The 20,698-nt window shown below is 31.9% G+C and overlaps 1 protein-coding gene across 1 annotated transcript in view; it reads left to right on the top strand.

The window, feature by feature from the left end:
- The window catches only part of LRP1B (low density lipoprotein receptor-related protein 1B), a gene marked incomplete at its 5' end in the record, with an annotated part of 705,068 nt that overhangs the window by 382,673 nt on the left and 301,697 nt on the right, over positions 1–20,698 (top strand). The window contains 6 exons of the mRNA XM_011984332.1: positions 1,291–1,413; positions 5,068–5,208; positions 6,294–6,481; positions 12,580–12,763; positions 15,414–15,499; positions 19,751–19,873. Coding sequence (XP_011839722.1) covers positions 1,291–1,413; positions 5,068–5,208; positions 6,294–6,481; positions 12,580–12,763; positions 15,414–15,499; positions 19,751–19,873 — 845 coding nt within the window. The remainder of the gene's footprint in view (positions 1–1,290; positions 1,414–5,067; positions 5,209–6,293; positions 6,482–12,579; positions 12,764–15,413; positions 15,500–19,750; positions 19,874–20,698) is intronic.

The raw sequence follows: 20,698 nt of genomic DNA, 5'->3' as shown, positions 1-20,698 counted from the left end.
AAAGGTGTTTCATGGGGAGAAAAGTGCTTATTAAGACATGGAATGGAGAAATGGAAGACACCTAAGTTTTTCAAGTACCCGCGTTACATATCAATTATTGTAATTGTTGCTGTTATTTGCATTATTGAATTCCCACAATATTGTAGTGAACTGTTTTGAGGACTCTGCCAAAAATAATTATTATATAAATAGGAGTTTAGAGAGCACCTAGACATTTATTAAATACTTAAAATGAGCCAAATCTGCTTCACATACGTTATCTATTCCTTATAAGAAATTTATCAGATATATTTTTTATCCCTATTAAATAGATAAAGAAACAAATGCACCAAGAAGATAAATTGCTTCCTTAAGAATACAAATATAAGTGCCACAGCCACTTTCTGCAAAACTTTTCTCTTTCCAGCATTCTACAATAGCGTATGGCAAATTATTGCTATTTGCAATACCCCAAACCTTGAGTCCTGCATAGCATTTACCTTTTAAATATAAGCAAAGATTACTGAAAATATTTGAATGAGCCTTGCAAACCTCTTATTATTCTATGCATGTGGTATTATTTTTTTTCTTTCTCTGCACTAGTTATGTTCTTTTGAATTTTTGCTGAAATTTTATTGATCACTTGGATCAACCATTTTTCCCACTTGTTGGAACATTGCTTTCATGCATCAATATTCCTAAAGGGTAAATATTCCATTTCATTTGTGTGGTACTTATGGTGAGACTGATGACATCAAAGATCTTACCTTTATCTAATTCAACACCCCACTCTGGAAGTTATCAAAAAGTTTTATTTTTTTAAAGACAATAACATTCTAAACCTTCTCAGTTTTCTTTACACTTCCTTTATGAACATTAATATTGTTCTTTGCAGGGCTATTTTTCACAAGGTAGCAACATTGTTATTACTTTACCAGCATTACTGTAGGCATAAGTTAAAAAAAAAACCAGAATATTATTAGCTGAGATATTTTTTCTAACATATGAACATTTGAATTCATCCTTCACCAAATTTAAAATAGCTACATGACTTGAATTCAGGGTCACTCTGGAATAGTTGAATTCATGAATACTAAATCCTTAAATTATGTGTATTTATATTCAGATATTCTAATATAAATACATATGCAATTATTAGCTCATCTGATGTATTGAATATTATGCAAAGTTTTCTTTTTCTCAGTAACTATGAGCTATTGGACATGATTTTACATATTCCCCAAGCTCCTAATATGGGAGAAGATAAAATATGTGCTAATCTAACTTTATTTTTTGTGATGTCTTTGTTAGCTCCCAATAATACATGTGATGAAAATGCTTTCATGTGCCATAATAAAGTATGCATTCCCAAGCAATTTGTTTGTGACCATGATGACGACTGTGGAGATGGCTCTGATGAGTCACCACAGTGTGGTAAGTACATCTAAAACTTCATGAAGGAGATTCCTAGGCTAAGAGTCTTTCAAAAGTAGCATGTAAATAAATAACTAAAGCAACAAACAAACACATTTCTTAGTGTCATCAAGAGCCAGTGAATTCAGTAATACAAAATCACAGCACCTATAACTTATTTAAGTTCTAGCATTTATTTGGAAATCATACCTGTTTGCAGTATATTTGCATCAGTATATTGGAAAATGTTTATAAAAATGTCTTTGGGCCGGGTGTGGTGCCTCATGCATGTAGTCCTAGCACTTTGGAAGGCTGAGGCAGGTGGATCACCTGAGGTCAGGAGTTTGAGACCAGCCTGGCCAACATGGTGAAACCCCATCTCTACCAAAAATACAAAAATTAGTTCGGCATGGTGGCACTAGCCTGTAGTCCCAGCTACTCCGGAGGCTGAGGCAGGAGAATTGCTTGTACCCAGGAAGTGGAGGTCACAGTGAGCTGAGATTATGCCACTGCACTCCAGCCTGGGTGACAGAGTGAGACTCCATCTCAAAATAAATACATTAAAAAAAAATCTTTAGTTTAATATATTTTGAAATACTTGAAATCTGAAGACAGTATATCGCCGGCTTGTTCAGTTGTATAGCCAAATTAAATATTTGAGTAAAAAAAGAATATAATTCAGAATTATCAGAAAAACCAGATACTTAATATTTTCTATTTATCTTTTGATGTATTCAATGATTTGATAAAATGTAATATTATCATGAAATGTATATTGCCTTTACATATATTTTTCTACATGTTATATATAATATCTATACAACATATAACTTTAATGATAACATCAATATATTAAAAATGCTCTGTTGAAGTTGAACTCTAATGTGAACGTAATGTTTTTGTAAAATATTTGAATGCGTAGACATGAACAAATGTATGCAATGAAAAGCTGTGAACTTTATATATGCTCAGAGAAGGCAACAGATTTAGTGCCTTCCTTTGTCCTCCCTGTGCAGTGTCTATAGCCTTGGCCTTTGATATGAACCTCACTGAAATTAGTGGGTATCAGTTTTTATGATTATTTCAGCATGAAGTCATACATTTGATGTGATATTTTTAAGGCTAGATCATAGCACAAGACATAAATCTGAAGCAGAGTTATATCCGATTGAATACCTCCCCTCTGCTAGACATTATATTTGGTTGATACAGAGATGAATGAGACAGAGAAGCCCCACTTGGAAAAGTCACAGACAAATGGAAAAAACAGAAATTCAATGTAGTACAATAACATACTATGTCAAATAGAAATGAGAATCACAATGAGATCAGAGCCGAGAAGAATAGTTCTTGAGGGAGGCACTAAAGAATAGAAGCAGGGAATGTTAGTAAGAGGAAATCCTATGTAATGCTAGAGAGCATGGTGTGGTGGTTAATAGCATGAACCCCAGAGCTGGAGAGCCTGGGTTCAAGTCCTGGATCTTCCACTTAACAGCTATGTGACCTTGAAAAGGTCATTTCACTTCCCTGGGCCTCAGTTTTCCATCTGTAAAATGTGCTTAATAACAAGGCTTAAATGTTAGGACTGTTCAGAGAATTAAATAAATTTATATTTTTAAAGTTCTTAGAGCAGTTTCAGGAACAGTAAATTCTATATGTGTTTACAAAGACTGAAAATTGAGATGGGTGAGGAATAGCAATTAGTCTTCTGTTAATTAAGTGGAAGTTTAAAAAGTTGAAGTTAGATTTGAAAAAGGCTGAAATACAGTGTCAGAGAATTTGTATTTAATTATTTTGTCTCTCAGAGGCCATTGCACATTTTGACACAAGAGAATGAAATGTTACAGTCACATTTTTGTTTTAGAACCACATTTTTTCACCAGAGTGGGAGAAATACTGCCACGGAGCAAAGGAGTCATAGAGGGAAATAAACTAGTTAGGGGGTTATTGTGATAGTTCTGATGATTAATGACGTGGTTTTGAACCAGGTTGAGAATGGTGGAGTGGAAGGTACAGAATGTGTCAGACTTCATTTACAGTAGGACATGGAGGATAAAAGGGTATTTCTAGCTTGGATGACTTGGTGATTGCTGCTATTAATGAGTGTTGGGATACAAGAGGTTAAGGGTTAATTTTGTCGATAAGATGTGAGATGTAATAAAGACTTTATTGTGGACATTTTTAATATGAGGTGTTAATCAATCACATAAAGCTATATAGTGAGTGTGTGATAATTTAATTCTAGATCAGAAGTACAACGAGGACAAGTAATATTAACTTTCTGTCCATCAGCCTAAAGGTGGCATGAAAATAAAGACCGAACATTGAAGTTAGGGTTTCACTGGCAACATTTTAGAGTGGAACAGGAGAGGACTTCATACAGAAGGAAAATAAGGGAACAGCAAGATCAAAGTTGTAAAGAAGCCAAGGAAGGTAGACTGTGAATATCATTAAGTCAGGAAACTCTTTCTAAGATAGTGTGGTCAGAAACATAAAATGCTGCAAAAAGGTAAAGTAAATAGGAGGCCAAGATCCAGAATTTGACACTTGGCACTTGGTGTTTGTTATCTCTAAGAGGAATTTCAGAAGATAGAGGTCACAGAAATGAAATGTTGATTGATTAGAGATGAACTGCAGGCAAGTAAGTGGAAGCAAGATTGGGCAATAAAGAGACGAGAAATGGGCTGGTAAGAGGTGTATAGATAGATTTTTATTGTTATTAGACTGGACAAGACTTCAGTGTATTTATTAAATGAGAAGAAGGAGCTGGTGAAGGAAGAGAGAGAGGGAAGAAATGCTAGGGAAGCTGAGGCTATTAAACTATCTAGTTTAACCATTCCAATATGAAAACAATTTAAATTAAATACTCATTATTAAGTATATTTTCTGTTGGAATTGTGTTTATTTCTTAAGCCATAAAAATCTTACCCCTTCCCACTTAAAACAGAGAATTTACCCAGATTTATCAGAAAGTTCTACTAGGAATAACTGTTTTTATTGTTGACAAACTTAGAAAAAATTCATTATAAAACAATGTTGAAAATCAAATAAGTTGTACTTACAAATAGACATAGATATTAACTTTTCGCAAATGATTTTTTTTTATAATTTGAATAAAGGTTTTAATGACCCTAAGAAGCGATATATAGGATAATTATAATAGTTTTTGTTCTTATTGCTCTAAAATTGACTTTTAAATTTTTCTCATTTTAACAATGTTTTTACACATTGAATACTGCTTTCTAAACATAAACATGATATCAGAGCTTCTGAGAATTATCATTATAGCTCAGAATTATAGCTCATATGTTCTCGTATTATACCTAACCAAGCTAATTCTAATAGCTTTCATTTTCATTTTCCATTCTAAGAGATATTATCAAGATCTAGATGATAGGTGAAGAGAAATGGTATAGTCAAGGGTCACTTTCTTGTTTCTTCACCTTGAAATAATAAGAATGTCTGTTTCCAACTTGAGTTTTTGAACCATAGTTCTACTTCCAAACCACAAATATCTCTTGCAACTATAACCACTGTTACAGAAAGAAATGAGAAACATTTCTCATAGGAGACAAGGGTAATCCACATTAATCAGATGTAGTGTGCATTGAGGAGATGACATTTCAATTAGTATTGGTTATATGAATTAGTCAAATGTTTTTTCTCTGTCTCTAGGATACCGACAGTGTGGTACAGAAGAATTTAGTTGTGCTGATGGGCGGTGTCTTCTAAATACTCAATGGCAGTGTGATGGAGACTTTGACTGTCCTGACCATTCTGATGAAGCACCTTTAAATCCAAAGTGTAAAAGTGCAGGTATAGAAATAGATACAATACCAGGTTTATTCTGAAGTGTTTTCAGTGGAAAAATTGTTATTTTCTGTCTAGTATAGTATTCAATGAAAGAAAATGCAAATTATTAAGCATGTGATGTATCTTGTGACACTATGCAGGGTACTAGTAATTGACTATGTGGGAAACTAGTTTTGGAAATTTAAGTCTGTGTCAGAAATATAAAGATTTGAGGCAGTGGTACTGCTGAATTCACCATCCTGTCTTCCCCACTGCCAAAAATTCATTATATCTTAATATATGAGTTTATATGAGAATAATTTCACTGTATTGGCCTATTTGAAAATTCAAATGCAAAAAAGTTTAAATTTACTGGGAAGTTGTCTGTATTATTCATAATTAGGCAAAATGAAACAAATTGCATATCATTTGAGTATACATATATTAAAAACTTGGTCTATTTATCGCTTCTCTATTCCAAATACTAAATATGTAATAATATATTATAGAATATATTCAATAACTTTTTTCTCATGGACTTTACATGATAATAGGCTTTCTTTTAGCGTGTATGATGATGAGTATTGTTCAAGTCATCCGGCTATTTTCCATAGCTATATTTGGAACACCTATTATTCACCACCGATGTCTGTTTTATACCCTGACTTCAAAATGTCAATGTTATATTTCTAGGAAGAAAAGAATTTAGGAATATCTACCTATTCTAGATTCTTAATTTTTAGTGACATATAATTTCTCAGAGACCTATGGCTTGAGGGAATTGTCAGACTATCATTATGCTTTTGAACTCATTCTTCACAAAATAGAGGAGGCAGAAATAGTTCATTAATTTTACTATGGAGGTTTATTTTGATAATTAATTTTCATGGTCAAGCTATATTTGCAATAAGTGTTGAACATAAAAGTGTAGTTTGACCTTGGTTTTCTGAACTTTATAAAATATTATACTGAATATGTAAAGCATTTTATATATACTTTATTATGATTTTTGACACATGTTTATCATATTTGTGAATGTTTTCAACAATTGTAGTATAAAACAATGACATGCCCTTTATGTTCCATTTGTTTGTTTGTTTTTCTTCCAGAACAGTCATGCAACAGTTCATTTTTTATGTGCAAAAATGGCAGGTGCATTCCCAGTGGAGGTCTTTGCAACAATAAGGATGACTGTGGCGATGGTTCAGATGAGAGAAACTGCCATATAAATGAATGTTTGAGTAAGAAAGTCAGTGGATGTTCTCAAGACTGTCAAGACCTTCCAATCAGTTATAAGGTAGGTACTCATCAAAAGTAGCAAAACATGTGATATGTTAGAATTTGAGGTCAAGAAAACTATTTAATGTAATGTAAATGAACAAGTTAAAAGCCATCATCATAATAAAACTAATTAAATGGAGAGTATCTATATAAAGATACCGTAATAGTAGCATGACATGAAAGTTGTGAGAATATAGTTAAGGAGACAAAAATAAAATTAAAGTATTTTTCAACATATTCAAAGCATAAAGAAAATAAATAAGCCAGGTGCAACTAGTGGTCAGAGACAATGCTGCTGTGTTAATAACTGTATAAATATCTATTTAACTCTTAAGTTTCCATTTCTTCCCTCATTCTCTCTCCAGTACGTCTTCGAAGTGGAATGGGCTAATCATTTACTGCAACACTAGAGAACAGAATATTTTTTATACAAACAAGAAAGGAAAAAAAAACATAAGATATGAATTATTAGGACTTAGTGTAAATACACTAAAAATAAACCATATGTAATATCCGAATAGATTTTGTAAGTACCATTTCCCTGAAAAGAGTGATTCGCTGACAGAATCGATGGACAGAAATAACTTCTAAAACCATCTTGGTTTCAGCATGTTGGGATGGTGGACAAAACTAACACAATGTTGAAATGTAAAGTTGTGTGTTAGGTTAAAATCAATTTTGTAAGTATGGGAAAAACTCATTAAGAGCAATTCCTTTGAAAATTAGTGTTTTTAACGGAGCAACAACTCTGTATGAATCTTCAGTAGGACATAACTACTATAAGCAACAGAGACAGCCTAATGAAAATTAGGACCATTACAGAGGTTAGATTTTATTCTGCCGAGCTCTGCCTGGGAGTACTGTGCACGTGTATGAACATGGCATTTTATCAAGAGAAACCATGACGAATTGGAGTGTATCCAAATTTGTGTATCCAGAAGCATTAGAGTCTGGAGCACGTCTTCAGAAGAAGTTTTGCTTAGAGCAAAGACAATTTACTAGCTGTATTCACATAACTGTATATGAAGTAGTATAACAGGGAACATACTTAATCTGGGTTGCTTAAAAGATTAGAGTTAAGAGTTGGAAAGCAGATTCTGTTCAATACAAGGAAGAAGTTTCTAATGTTAGAACACTTCTTATTGGAATGAACCAGCTCACACATCACCAATGAAAGTGTTTCTGCAGTGGCTAAATGACCTTCTTTAAAGGATGGTAGAGAATTTGTGTATGGCAAAGGTGTTGGGCCATTGTTCCTGCCAGCTTTAGCATGCTATGACAAGCCAGTTCTAATAGTAAATTCAACTAAACAACCAATTTGCAGTTTTTAAATTCTGAATTTCTGGTATTATTAACTTAGCTACATGGTTAGGTTGGTTAGGATTTTACTGTATATAGACATAACCTAAGAACCACAACAATCAATTCCTCCCTGCAAAAATTAGAGATAAAAACTTGAAACACCAAGAAAGTAATATATATATAAATTTTTTTAGACCCAGTATTGTATTAAGTAGAAGTGGTTAAACTTGTAAAGGAGAACATGAACTCATTCACAAACAATATATTACAGTCAGAAAGAAAAAAAGCAAATGAGCCAGTACATCTTTTAATGAGATAAGCATGCATCAAATAATTAATTTTGGCAGTAAATATTTTAAAGACCAATGAAGCAGAAAATAAATGTTATTGATGACTTGTGTACGATTAACGTAGAAATCTTTCCTGAATACATCAGGGAATGTGTTTTAGAATTACTGCAGGTAACTAATTAAAATTTTAAGTCATAGCATTATAAATAATTGTTTAGTTCTATCATATATACAGTTATGTACCATATAATGATGTTTTGGTCAACAATGTGCTGCTTATACACTGGTGGTCCTGTAGAATTATAATACCATATTTTTACTGTACGTTTTCTAAACATATGGTGCAATATGTTTAGATATATAAATACTTACCGTTGTGTTACAATTGCCTACAGCATTCAGTACAGTAACATGCTCTACATGTTTGTAACCTAGGAACAATAGGCTCTACCATATATCCTAGGTGCATGATGGCCTATACCATATAGGTTTGTACAAATACACTCTATGATGTTCACACAATGACAAATCACCTAACAGAGTATTTCTCAGAAAGTATCCCTGTCATTAACTGATGCATGGCTGTGTGTGTGTTATGTGTGTGTGTGTGTTTGTGTGTGTGTGTTCTATGTGATACATTTCAAAGTAGATTTATTTGTGTTTATTCCATGTGTATTTAATGTCTGTGATAACAAACTTCGTAATAAATTATAAAATGTATAGAATATCAATTACATACTTTGTGACATGACATTAAAAATAAGGTTTGATGTTATTGTAAATGCCTGTATTAGCACACAGCCATACCATATTTGGAAATTGCTTTTGGTAGCAGACAATATCATCCAGAAACACATATTGAGCCATGCTTATTTTAAGTAACTTGAAAGATTCCTCATACATAAATACTTGTTTATCAATACTTTATAAATGCCAGTGTTTTCCTTTTGTCTTCTCAAGAAACTATAGAATGAAGTGATAATTCAAGTTAAAATAGACACAAGTATTTAATACTTCACAAGGCGTGTGCATGTTATCAGACAGAATTGCTATGATGTTTTTAAGTATGTACACATGTAAAAGCTAGTTAATAATATAAAACATCTATTGATGGAAATACGACTTGTACAAACATTCAAGATGAGACCAGAATCATAAATATAAGATTTAAGCAAAGGTTCAAACCAAATATTTTACATATTGTGTTTATATTTATGTATATGTATATTTATATGCATGCATATATTATACACACAAATGTATGTCATATATATGACAATTTGTTGATGGCAAACTGAGTAAAAAGTTTATGTACAACAAGATGCTTCTACCACATTGCAAAAATATGTGAGCTGATAGATTTCTCTGTTTCAGAGAATGGGGAAAACTATCCAGCAGCCTACTTCTCCTTGTAACATAAGCAGAACGTGACAAGAAATCATCCTCTAAATTCTGCAATGAAATGAAAATTGCTTACAAAAGTTAAATTTAGACCTTATGGACTGTGGCCAATTTGCATGTTTGCAGTAAAACAAATACAATGTATCTAACTATTCAAAAGGGAGTAATAACATTTAACTGAAGCAAAAATCTTATTTTGATAGAAAGGATAATTTACCATGTAAAAATAAATGTACTTCTGGGAGGGAAAAAAGTTATGATGTATACAGTAGAAATAAAATAATCAATATTTGTCATGTTACTTGAGAAACTGCAAAGAAATTTTCCTGAGAGAAATAGAAAAGGCTTAGTTATTTTTTCTGCTAGCTATTTTTCTTATAAAGATTAATCTAACTCCAGAAAATTCTAAATAATTTGGAATGGTGAGAAAAATTAAGATGAGACTGAATACATACAATTTTCACTTTCATAAAAATTGTCTTTTTTAAGTGAAAGAGAACATTCTAATCTTATATTCTATAAAATATCTTTGAAAATGCAAAAGATTCTTATTTTCTTTCGTTCAACTTATGAAAGTTCATCTAGTAGAATTGCCTACAGATGTCTTTCTATTATTAGGACCAAAGATATTTTTATTAAAATAGGTTAACAGATTGAGAAATAAATTGTCTTTTTATAAATGTGATTTCAAACAAAATAAAAATTTTAAAAATTTACTGTAAATCTTAAACTTTTGTTTATACAATTTTATATTATAGTAGAGTTAATCAATTTTGCCTTCAAGAAATTAATTTTCCACTGTGTGTTCTTATCCAAGCCATCTGTTTCATATAGTACTTCTATAAACCTGTCATGAGGCATTCAAAGTGATTTTCAGAAACCCCATTAAAATGGTGATGCACTTTGTTCCATTTAATAATAATGTTTTAGAGAAATTCAACACATTCTATAAAATTTCCTTTCATTTGTCCTAAAGTGACTCTTGATTAAACATTGCTCTGTGTCTACTAATTGGACCTCTGGCTTCTTGAGTATACAGTCACTTGGCTTAATTTTTAGGCCTATCTGGGATTACTATCCTGTCAAATTTCTCATTTTCTTTTTTTATTTAATATTTATTTTTAAAGAGTAAAAATATATAATATGAAATTCATTTTAACCATGTTTTTATGTATAGAGTTAATGGCATTAAGTATGCCATTTTCTTTGGCCATAGTTAAGTACCAATTCCTCCTGGTGGCAGGATGGATCATCTCAAGGAAAGTAATATTGTCACTCAGTGAGATATAATGAAGGGAGTTTGGGAAATCAAGCCGTGGCTTTTGCCTTCATTTTAACCCACTGGATTGCTAAGTGGATTATAGAGATTTTAAAAGTCCGCTATAATTTCTGAGCATTATTAGATAAATTGTTGGTGTCAATTGTTAAAGGTGAAAGTGCTAAGAGCTTAAAGAGTTTCATTTCTTATAAACAGAATTGGGGAAAATATTGATTTATCCTTTAATTAATTTCAGATGAAATTGATGTTACTCGGTTGCTTTCCTCCACAGTATTGAAAACGTTTCTTGTACTTAAAAAATAATTCTGCTCATAAATTGTTTCCTGATTATTTATTAATGTGGGCATATATCATTCTAATATCTTTATCAATAAATTCAAAGCTCTGCCATCACTTTTATCTGAGAATAAATGATCAATTTTATCCAGATTATGAAATATTTACTGTGGAGAGCTCTTGAGTACTAGTTACTTTTAACAACTCAGAAATCCTTCTTAACTCACCATCCTACTCAATACTTACAATTTCCTTTGTTCAAAGACCACTAATCAGTCTTAATGAAGGTTAGTATGACCATAATCATCTGGCCAAGTATAGGTTCATTTTCTATAACAATAATTTTCACATGCTACTTGGCAGGGACTGAGAACAGAGCTGAAAGACAATGATCAATTAAAGTATGATCACTTGGACTCGGGAAGGGGAACATCATACACCGGGGCCTATCATGGGGAGGGGGGAGGGGGGAAGGATTGCATTGGGAGTTATACCTGATGTAAATGACAAGTTGATGGGTCCTGACGAGTTGATGGGTGCAGCACGCCAACATGACACAAGTATACATATGTAACAAACCTGCACGTTATCCACATGTACCCTAGAACTTAAAGTATAATAATAAAAAATTTAAAAAAAAATAATAAAATAATAAAATAAATAAATAAATAAAGTACCTCATCCTTTCTAGGAAGGCAAAGAATACACATGTCATCATGTTTGTACTCTAAGAGTTGACATACCAGTTAGTTGATATCATGTGTCATCAGAAGGACAAATAAAACATCATAGAGATGCTGAAGGAAAGATTTGATGATACAAATTGATTTAGTTATTGAGATAAAAAAATCTACATGAATATTACTATTTATTCAGACACCTACGTATCTAGGTATGGAATCAAACAAGTCAATAAATGTTAATTGAGGATTACTATGTATTAAAAATTTCAGTGTGTCCAAGATCTCCTACTGGCCTTGTCTAAACAACTCCGTCTTCATGCTTTTGTATTTCTCATCAACTAAAGATAATATTAGATCGGTGCAAAAGTAATTGTGATTTTTGCCATTAAAGGTAATTGCAAAAACCACAGTTACTTTTGTACCAACCTAAAAATATCTACATTATAGATTTCTATACTGCTCAAGTGAAATAACATATGTGACAATGTTAAAAATTTTCAAAACTCCATGTAAGGATTAATCTTATAATTGTTAAAATATTCTAAAAAGACAATGTAATGCAATAGAAAAACAAAAAAAGAAGTAGAAAGCTTCACTCTTATTTTTGGCTTTGGCAATCTCTAACCACATGGCCTTAGCAATGTCAATTAACTTTTACAATCTTGCCAACTTCAAAAGATCAAATGAAGATGTTTGAGAGAGTGCTTTCTAACTGACTTTACATAATATACATAATTCCCATCAAAGGTCAAATGCTGGGAGACAGAAAGACTTGCCTTTATCTATTTTCAAGTGCTTTTCTTGCTTACTGCTAAAGAGATATCCAATAGTAAAAGACAGTGACAATGATATGAATTGATTATGCTCATTTTTCTTTTCCCAGTGCAAATGCTGGCCTGGATTCCAACTGAAGGATGATGGCAAAACATGTGTAGACATTGATGAATGCTCTTCAGGCTTTCCCTGTAGCCAGCAATGCATCAATACATATGGGACTTACAAATGTCTCTGTACAGATGGGTATGAAATACAACCTGATAACCCAAATGGCTGCAAATCACTCTCAGGTATCGAATTGAACTTGCCCACTGATCCAACCTCAGTTATCATATGGATCCTGAATTTTATAGCCATTCTTATTGAATTCACTCCTCCTTGATGTTTCTGAAAAATCAAAATTCTCCTCTGCTTCCATTGATATGGGAATCTGTCACTCTGATTTTGTATGCTCTGTTTGTAATAACATTGCCTTATGGTCTTGTGAATTATTGAGTGTTTTCTAGACTTTGAGAGTGTTCACACACACACACACACACACACACACAAAAAAAAAAAAAAAAAAAAAAAAACTATCTCTAGCACTGCTTCCTGCTGAATCACATGTTCTTGGGAACAAGTTTGGCCAAAACTGTTAAAGAGACTATTGTGACATTATCATAATATTTTTCATTCTCCCCTCCACGATACATACTCATATATATATGCTAGAGAGAACAACAGGTTAATAAGAAGAAGCAACAATAGTAATAACAAATCAGCTATACAGGACTATTTGAATTCTTCCAGTGATTCAGCAAATATTGTTAAACTTCTCTTTATTCCAAGTAGTATATTTGATCCTGTAAATTATACATTTAATAAAGCATGGCCCATAACTTTAATCCTTTGGGAGATAAATCACAGACATTAAAATGATACAAAGCAATAATATAATGATGATTGTTAAATGGGCAAAAAATGGTGACTAAGGGCATCTCTTCCCATTGTTTTTAAGTATAGTGAATAAAATATTATTGCCAGTTTCTTATATAGGTGCTCGTCAGTGCCAACATTTAAAACATTAGCTGTTTTCTCAACCACTTTAAGAAAATAGCTCTCAGAGATATTAATTTTAAAATATGGGGTTTTTTAACAGGTCAAAACTTTACACATTATGAGGAAAAAAAATTAACTCCTTTCAATTTTTCATTCCACCATCACTTATCCTTCCCTCAATCAATTTGAGGATGATTTGGAGCCCATTGCTTAATCTACCAATCTACTCGCTTTGGGCCGTCTTAATGATTGCTACATAATGCATTTAGTGACCTGGTACAAAAAGAAGAGATTAAATCTCAAAAACGACCAATGTTTCCATTACTTTAAACATTAATAAAGGATTATGTAGAGGAGATGAATAGTAATGATTAAAATATGGGTCTTGTTACATTATGTATCCACACCATAGTTGTTTCTCATTAGCAATTATGCTTTGAAACTAATACAAATTTTAAATATAAAAATGTGTTCTTACAGCATTTATGTTTGTTAAAGCGTAAATCTTGCACTACAGAGATTTTAAAAAATGAAATATATTTAAGTTGTAAATAATGGAATTGCCTAAGCAGTGAAGTCGAACATGACTGATTAATTTTATATTTATAATTGAGAAATCTATTGACAAAGTGGCAAGGCATCTTCAACTCAAGAGCCAATTCTGTTTTGAAAAGTAATCTGAGTCTCAGCCTGGCCTCAAAAAGAAGATGGGAATGACTAATTTGAGATCCCATCAATGATGATAGAAGGGGGTATTTAACATGAGTGACATAGTATATGCTGAAACATAATGTCATATCTTTGGTATTACATATTAATTACAAAACTAAAGACAGAAGAATAATGACTTCAAACAATTTAAAAAGGACAGTAACTCTATAACAATAAATAATTTATAATAAAGCCACTTTCAATTATATGACATGATTACTTTTTTAAGTGTTTTTTTTTTTTTCTAAGTTCTATCAACATTAAACTTTTTCATTTGGCAAATAAGTTTATGAATGTGTCTCAAAAACAGATGTTAAAATGCTTGAGCAAATTATTCATCAAATGAATCTAGGATTATAACCACTGAGAATGTGGTCAAACTGACTTTAAATTATTCAGATATATATTTAAATAAATATAAAAGAAAATCTTTCTGAAATTATCTTCTTCAAGAAATCATTTTGTGTCCAAATAAAATCTGAAGAGAAAACCAAATGCTAGTGGTTTAGAGGATCTCCCATATATTGAGCATGGTCAGATCTTTATCATGCTCTTTCCCAGATTCTAAAGTAAATGGGATACGAAAAGACATTGGACAAGATGATAAGGAAGAAATAAAGACTATTAAAGCGTTAAAAAAAAAATAAGACTCATGAAGAAAGGTAAAATTAATAAAGATTTTAGAACCTGGAGTTCAGAAGTTATTTATGAGAAGTCCTCAGGCAGGTAAAAGAATATATACATGCAGTGATACTCTTGGTCTTCACTGAGGTCATCCTGAGAGCATTAGCCACTTGATTATCAAGAAAAAAATTTCTGATCATAAGAATGTTTTAGCTGTACGTAGGTTTCTAAAACAGGTGAATATTATCTTTTTCTGCAATTTATGCAGATGATCAGATTGTAACAGTAGATATTTTCTCATTCCAAATAAATTATATGAATGTCAAGAATACTGAGGGTGAGTAAGGTATGCACTTAGAATTTTCTAGATTTTCTGTACTGCCTGGGCGTGTGCTGCCTCTTCATTCTACTGTCAACTAGGTTGCTCAGTATGATTCTTTAAACCCTGAATCTACTAGACCAGCACTATATTTGACATCACATTGCTGCTAAACTAAACTGAAATTATGCAGAGGGGAAATACATAGATACTTAAAAGTCTAATATGTTATTTGTGTTGGTGTTTAGATGAAGAACCTTTTTTAATTCTTGCTGATCATCATGAGATAAGGAAAATTAGCACTGATGGCTCCAACTACACACTTTTAAAACAGGTATGACTCCCAAGATGACTCCGTAACATTTAACATGTGTACTAGGTATATGTTAGAGCTGTAGAACTACCTAGCAAATAGAATTTGGGAAGCATATTTTTAGTTGTCAGGAGAAATATTTTCTTTGAAAATATTTGGTTTGTATCTGCTCTACTCCAAATTTATCTTTGCCTCAAACTGTATAATAGTGGCAGAAATATGTGAAAGCACTGTCTAGAACAAGTGTGCCAAAATTAAGGTTTTTTCTCATTTTTCTAGTTTGTTTATGTCAGTTTTAAGTATAAAGGAAGACCACCATTCCTGCAGTGTGTTTTCAGCAACATAAAGATTTACTTACCTAAAAAATACTTCAGGAGAAAATGTATACATAACTGCTTCAAGATGGAAAGTTTTTTGTTGCCCAAATAGTTTCCTACTTTAACTAACTTAACTTAATATACTTTTTCTATATTTTTAAACTTTTTCTTGTACTTTTAACCTTATATCAAAGTTATAAAATATTAAAAATTATCTTTCTTGGGATATGATTACACAGGCCCTATAAACCTTTCTGTAAATTCAAAGTTAGATGCATCAGCCACGTATTTTCTGGTATGGTCTCTGGAACAAGGACATGTTTGTTTTTTTCACTAGGTGGTTTATATATATATATATATATAAACATATATATATATATATATATATATATATGTAACATTCTGACCATTTAGACTCTACTATCTCAGTTTGAAGGAATAAAGTTCTCTCTTTAGAATATTTTTAAGCTCAGCTGAACCACAAGTTTAACTAATATAGAACAATATTCATTATCTTCATGACAGAGTTATAATAGAGATTCGGTCCTAGCTTCTTGCTTCATTTTCCAACCTTGTAGCTCAGGATATCTCCACCAGTATTCCTTTTGTTGTCTTTCATGGATAATGTGTTGTCAGAAATTGTTCTTAATGGAACAAAATGATTTTTTCCTCTATGCATCATTTAAGTCTATTTCACGTAACAGAACCACTTTAATGCACCTTTAACATAGCTCTTTTCTCCTGGTGGTATCATTTTTGACTGTTGCCAGTCATTAGTACCTAAGTGGGGATGAGTTTCAGATACTTTCTTAGTGCAGTACATATGGGAATGAAGAAGCAGTGAGGATGGTGAAGACGTTCATGAAGGATCTGAACACACCTGTGTCTTTGGAAAGCAATTGTTAATGGTGTCCACTGAGTAAGGAAATAGAGACCCAAAGAACCCATGGCAAGCCTTCTGCCCAGTTTTGCCTATGGGCTGCTGGGAATATGTCATTTCTTTCAGAGAACATAGTTTTACTCAGTTTTATCATAGTGTTATAGAAATTTTAAAGGAGTTCTAGGCAATAGGAACCATTATCTTTGTCCAGAGAGCCTGTCCACATATGCAGAATGAAATAGAACAGAGAAATAATTATTTCTGCACATTTTCTCACAACAAAAATAAATGAAAAGACAGTATCATTGTCTTAACTATTTGGAACTTTTATGTGCAGCTGATTAGGAAGAATGATTTATCGTAATATCACAAATTATATTATCTTAGTTGTAGTCAGTAACAATCTCATAAAGTTTTATAGCATAAAATTATAACAAGTGGTGGGACTTTTTCTTGCCGTCTATATTCTACAACATAATTGTACTAAGGTCAGCTATAACTTAAATTCATGTACTATATTTAGAAACTGTACTTTAATGACATACATTTTGGGAATGAAAATTAATCAAGTACCTTTCCAATATGTTATCCAATTCAATTTGAACAGTGTCTTTATTCCAGTAACATCGTATAGAGAAACAAAACACAATTTCCTAAATTAATCATCTCAAACCAAAGAGTGCAAGTCTTTAGCTACAGAAATGAAAGAAGCAAATAGGATTCTGATGAAACCAATTTTCAGCTCTGAAACTACTGGGATGACTAGTTTTTAGACATTATTTTGACCATGCACCTGGCTGTTTTAATATTTCTTGCATATGATCCTGCAAAGAGACCACTGCACTGTTTTCTGTGGGGATTAAGAGTAAAGCTGTAGAAAAATGACCAGCTTGGCTAGATAGATATGTTGGAATTTAGAGCTTCAATTTTCTGCATTTGCAGCTTTAATTTATTATAGTTGACTTGCTAAATTTGGAATTGGATTTTTATTATCTAAATTGATTATTGTAAAGAAGGAATAGGATAATTCTTCCATGACTGAGGATTGTGGGTAAATCTCTGCTCAAGTTAGAGATGTGTTTCTCTCTACTTTTTCCCTGTAAAACTCTCTAATTTAGCCACCTGAATTAACAAGGCATCACAGAATCCTAACTTATTTACATTATTGCTCTGGAGAGAAAAGCAGTTGAACAGAAGTGATATTGTAAACTACTATTGGAATGGATTTATTAAGCCCTCTACAAACTTTCCTGGAACACATTCAATTTGTATTTTAGAACTTTGACTTATTTTGCGTAGGCAACTTCCTACATATCTATGGTTATGTGCATTTAGTTAAGGAGTTCTCCAGTTTTTAGGATGTGAATGGATATTTAATGAATCTTTTGAATCTGTGACTGAATATCAGTTATCCGTTTTTAGCACTTATAGTCGTTATTCATGATTTATAGTGTTGTCAGTAGGAAAGATACTTGCATTTATTCATCTTGGCTTAGCAAGGAATTTGCACTGAGCTATATTATTGCCTTGTGTCTCTTGTTTATGACATATGGCATGAGATTTTGTGGGGTTAGGTTACTACAGGTTGTCTTTATAATCTGGACTTCAAGAAAATGAGATTGCTCGTTTTAACACTATTATTATTAAAATTTAGCCTCGCTGTGAGAAGGGAAGATAAGCAGTATTTGCCAGAATCTCCTTTTATTTGCTGATATACATAGGACACCTTTAGTCTTGAATGCCCTTGGAAAAGTATGTCTGAAGAGTAATTATTAGCCTTGGCTTGACTCTTCTAAAGAACTATTTAAATCTAAGTCAGTTTTATTATTATCATCAGATTCTGAATTTTCAGAGTAGATGTTGAAACTCAACTCAGACCTGAGAATTACTTTCCTCCTTCTCCCTCCTCCCCACAACCAAACTAAAACAAATAAAAAAAAGTCTGCCTCTCTGAAGATGCTTGTCTCTACTCATAGGACTACAACTACTCATACATTTCCCTCTAAAACAATCTGAGACATAGCATCAACTTTATGGTGAATATTGATGTAAGCTAGCTCTCCATAGATATAAAAACATGGCAGAGATCCCTTGAGGCTTTGCTAAATATCTATAATATTATTTTCTAATCAATAGAATTTATATATTAATAAATTACTCAGTCCTTAAGGGAGTAAAGATATAATCTTGACCAGTAAGTCAGAATTAAACCAATTCCTAGGCAACTGTTTGAATAATTCTGCAACTAAAAGATTCCTAGATCCTGGATGTACAGTCCTCAAATAGAATCAAATGTGAGAACTGTCAAACCAAAAAGCTGTAGCATCCAGAAACCCATCAATTGAATTTGTGTTCTGTTTTGCTACCTGCTAAAAAATGCATAACCATGAGTCTGAAGGGAGGCATTTCCTCACATTTCCACCATGTGGAATAAAAACATGTTGATTACCTAGTTCCTCCTTGGTCAAATACTCACCCGAGGTTGTAACTTTTAAATTCTAATATCACACTGTATTGCCAAGGGGCCATCTGAAGCATGAAGAAAGGCAGCTCTTTTATACAGTTGTTGGGACAAGAGCTTTGGGGGAAAGTAAAATTTCTATACCTTCTTTTCTGACTCATCAGATGGCTGTCCAGGGCTCATCTTAATCAGATGATCTAGCTTTTCAATTTAGATGTGTACTTTTTTCAGGCTCCTCCATGGAACAGATTATTATGACATAAAGTTTATATTTCATATAAACCTAAAGTAGAAATTTTAAACTTTATCTCCTTAAAAGAAGTTATTTTTATTTTCACATTACTGGCTATTTATTTAAACCACTATAAATATTTTGAAATTTTGTGGCCCGTGTGGAAAATATTTTCAAATTAATATCATAGTATATAAATGTATGATGTAAGGAAAATGTGAATATATGATACTTTTAATGAGAATTGGTAGCAAACACTATTTATTATAATAACTAGAACTATTTAGGTTCAAAGGGAGACAATGATTCCTGTAAACTCTTAAAACATTTTATAATTATTTCTATGAACTATGATTGACAACATAGTCTTTTTTATTTTTAGGGATTAAACAATGTTATTGCTATAGACTTTGATTACAGAGAAGAATTCATCTATTGGATTGATTCTAGCCGACCCAATGGCAGTCGCATAAATAGAATGTGTTTAAATGGAAGTGACATTAAGGTAACTAGACATTACAATGATAAGACTGTTGAATATTATATCAGTATGATTGAATTGTATAGAAACTGTTATTTTGTGACCGTGATCTTACTCATAGAATACATTAGGGTAGTTTCAATTTCACATTTCTACAGTGTGATTAATACTTTAAATATGAAATATGAGACCTTTTATTCTTATGTTTCATCATAACACTATTACTTGTAATAATATAAACATCAAATTGAGTAAATAAAATCTGGAACCTTATTCACAGCCATAGGAAATGGGATAGGTGTTTTCAGCTTGAAGGATTAGTGCCTGTAATTCAATTGTATTGATTTAAATAAAATAGAAAGTTGAGTAAAAAATTTGTAATTGAAAAAGTTAAACGTTAGAGGGTGGATTGAAATTACAATACTGTTAAAATTAATCAATTACAGATGTAAATAATTGAATGCGTTTGTGTAAAATTATGAACATTCCGATTTGAGAGGATGACATTGATGTCACAATTCTGTCATGTGTATGATGTCATATTCTAGATATGAGCAACTGAGTACCATCTTATGTTATTCTGAGTTTTAAAATCAAATTCTTAATACTGTATGTATGCATTAAAATATTTTATAAAGAAGTTTCAAATTAAAGTGAACAAAATCCATCAATTACTTTAACTTTTTTGTAACCATCTATAATATCATATATAATTTCATTTTTGGTGAAAGCAATCCATTTTGAAAATATTAATGAGATCTTAAAGTGTGCATGTACAATGATGAAACAAATAGTAAGCTGAGTTCAAGTGATTTAAAGTAGCTATATTTAATAATGGTTTATATAATA

This window comes from Mandrillus leucophaeus, unplaced genomic scaffold, assembly GCF_000951045.1.
Source record: "Mandrillus leucophaeus isolate KB7577 unplaced genomic scaffold, Mleu.le_1.0 Scaffold1061, whole genome shotgun sequence".
Lineage (NCBI taxonomy): Eukaryota > Metazoa > Chordata > Mammalia > Primates > Cercopithecidae > Mandrillus > Mandrillus leucophaeus.
This window is presented reverse-complemented; position numbering and strand designations above follow the sequence as displayed.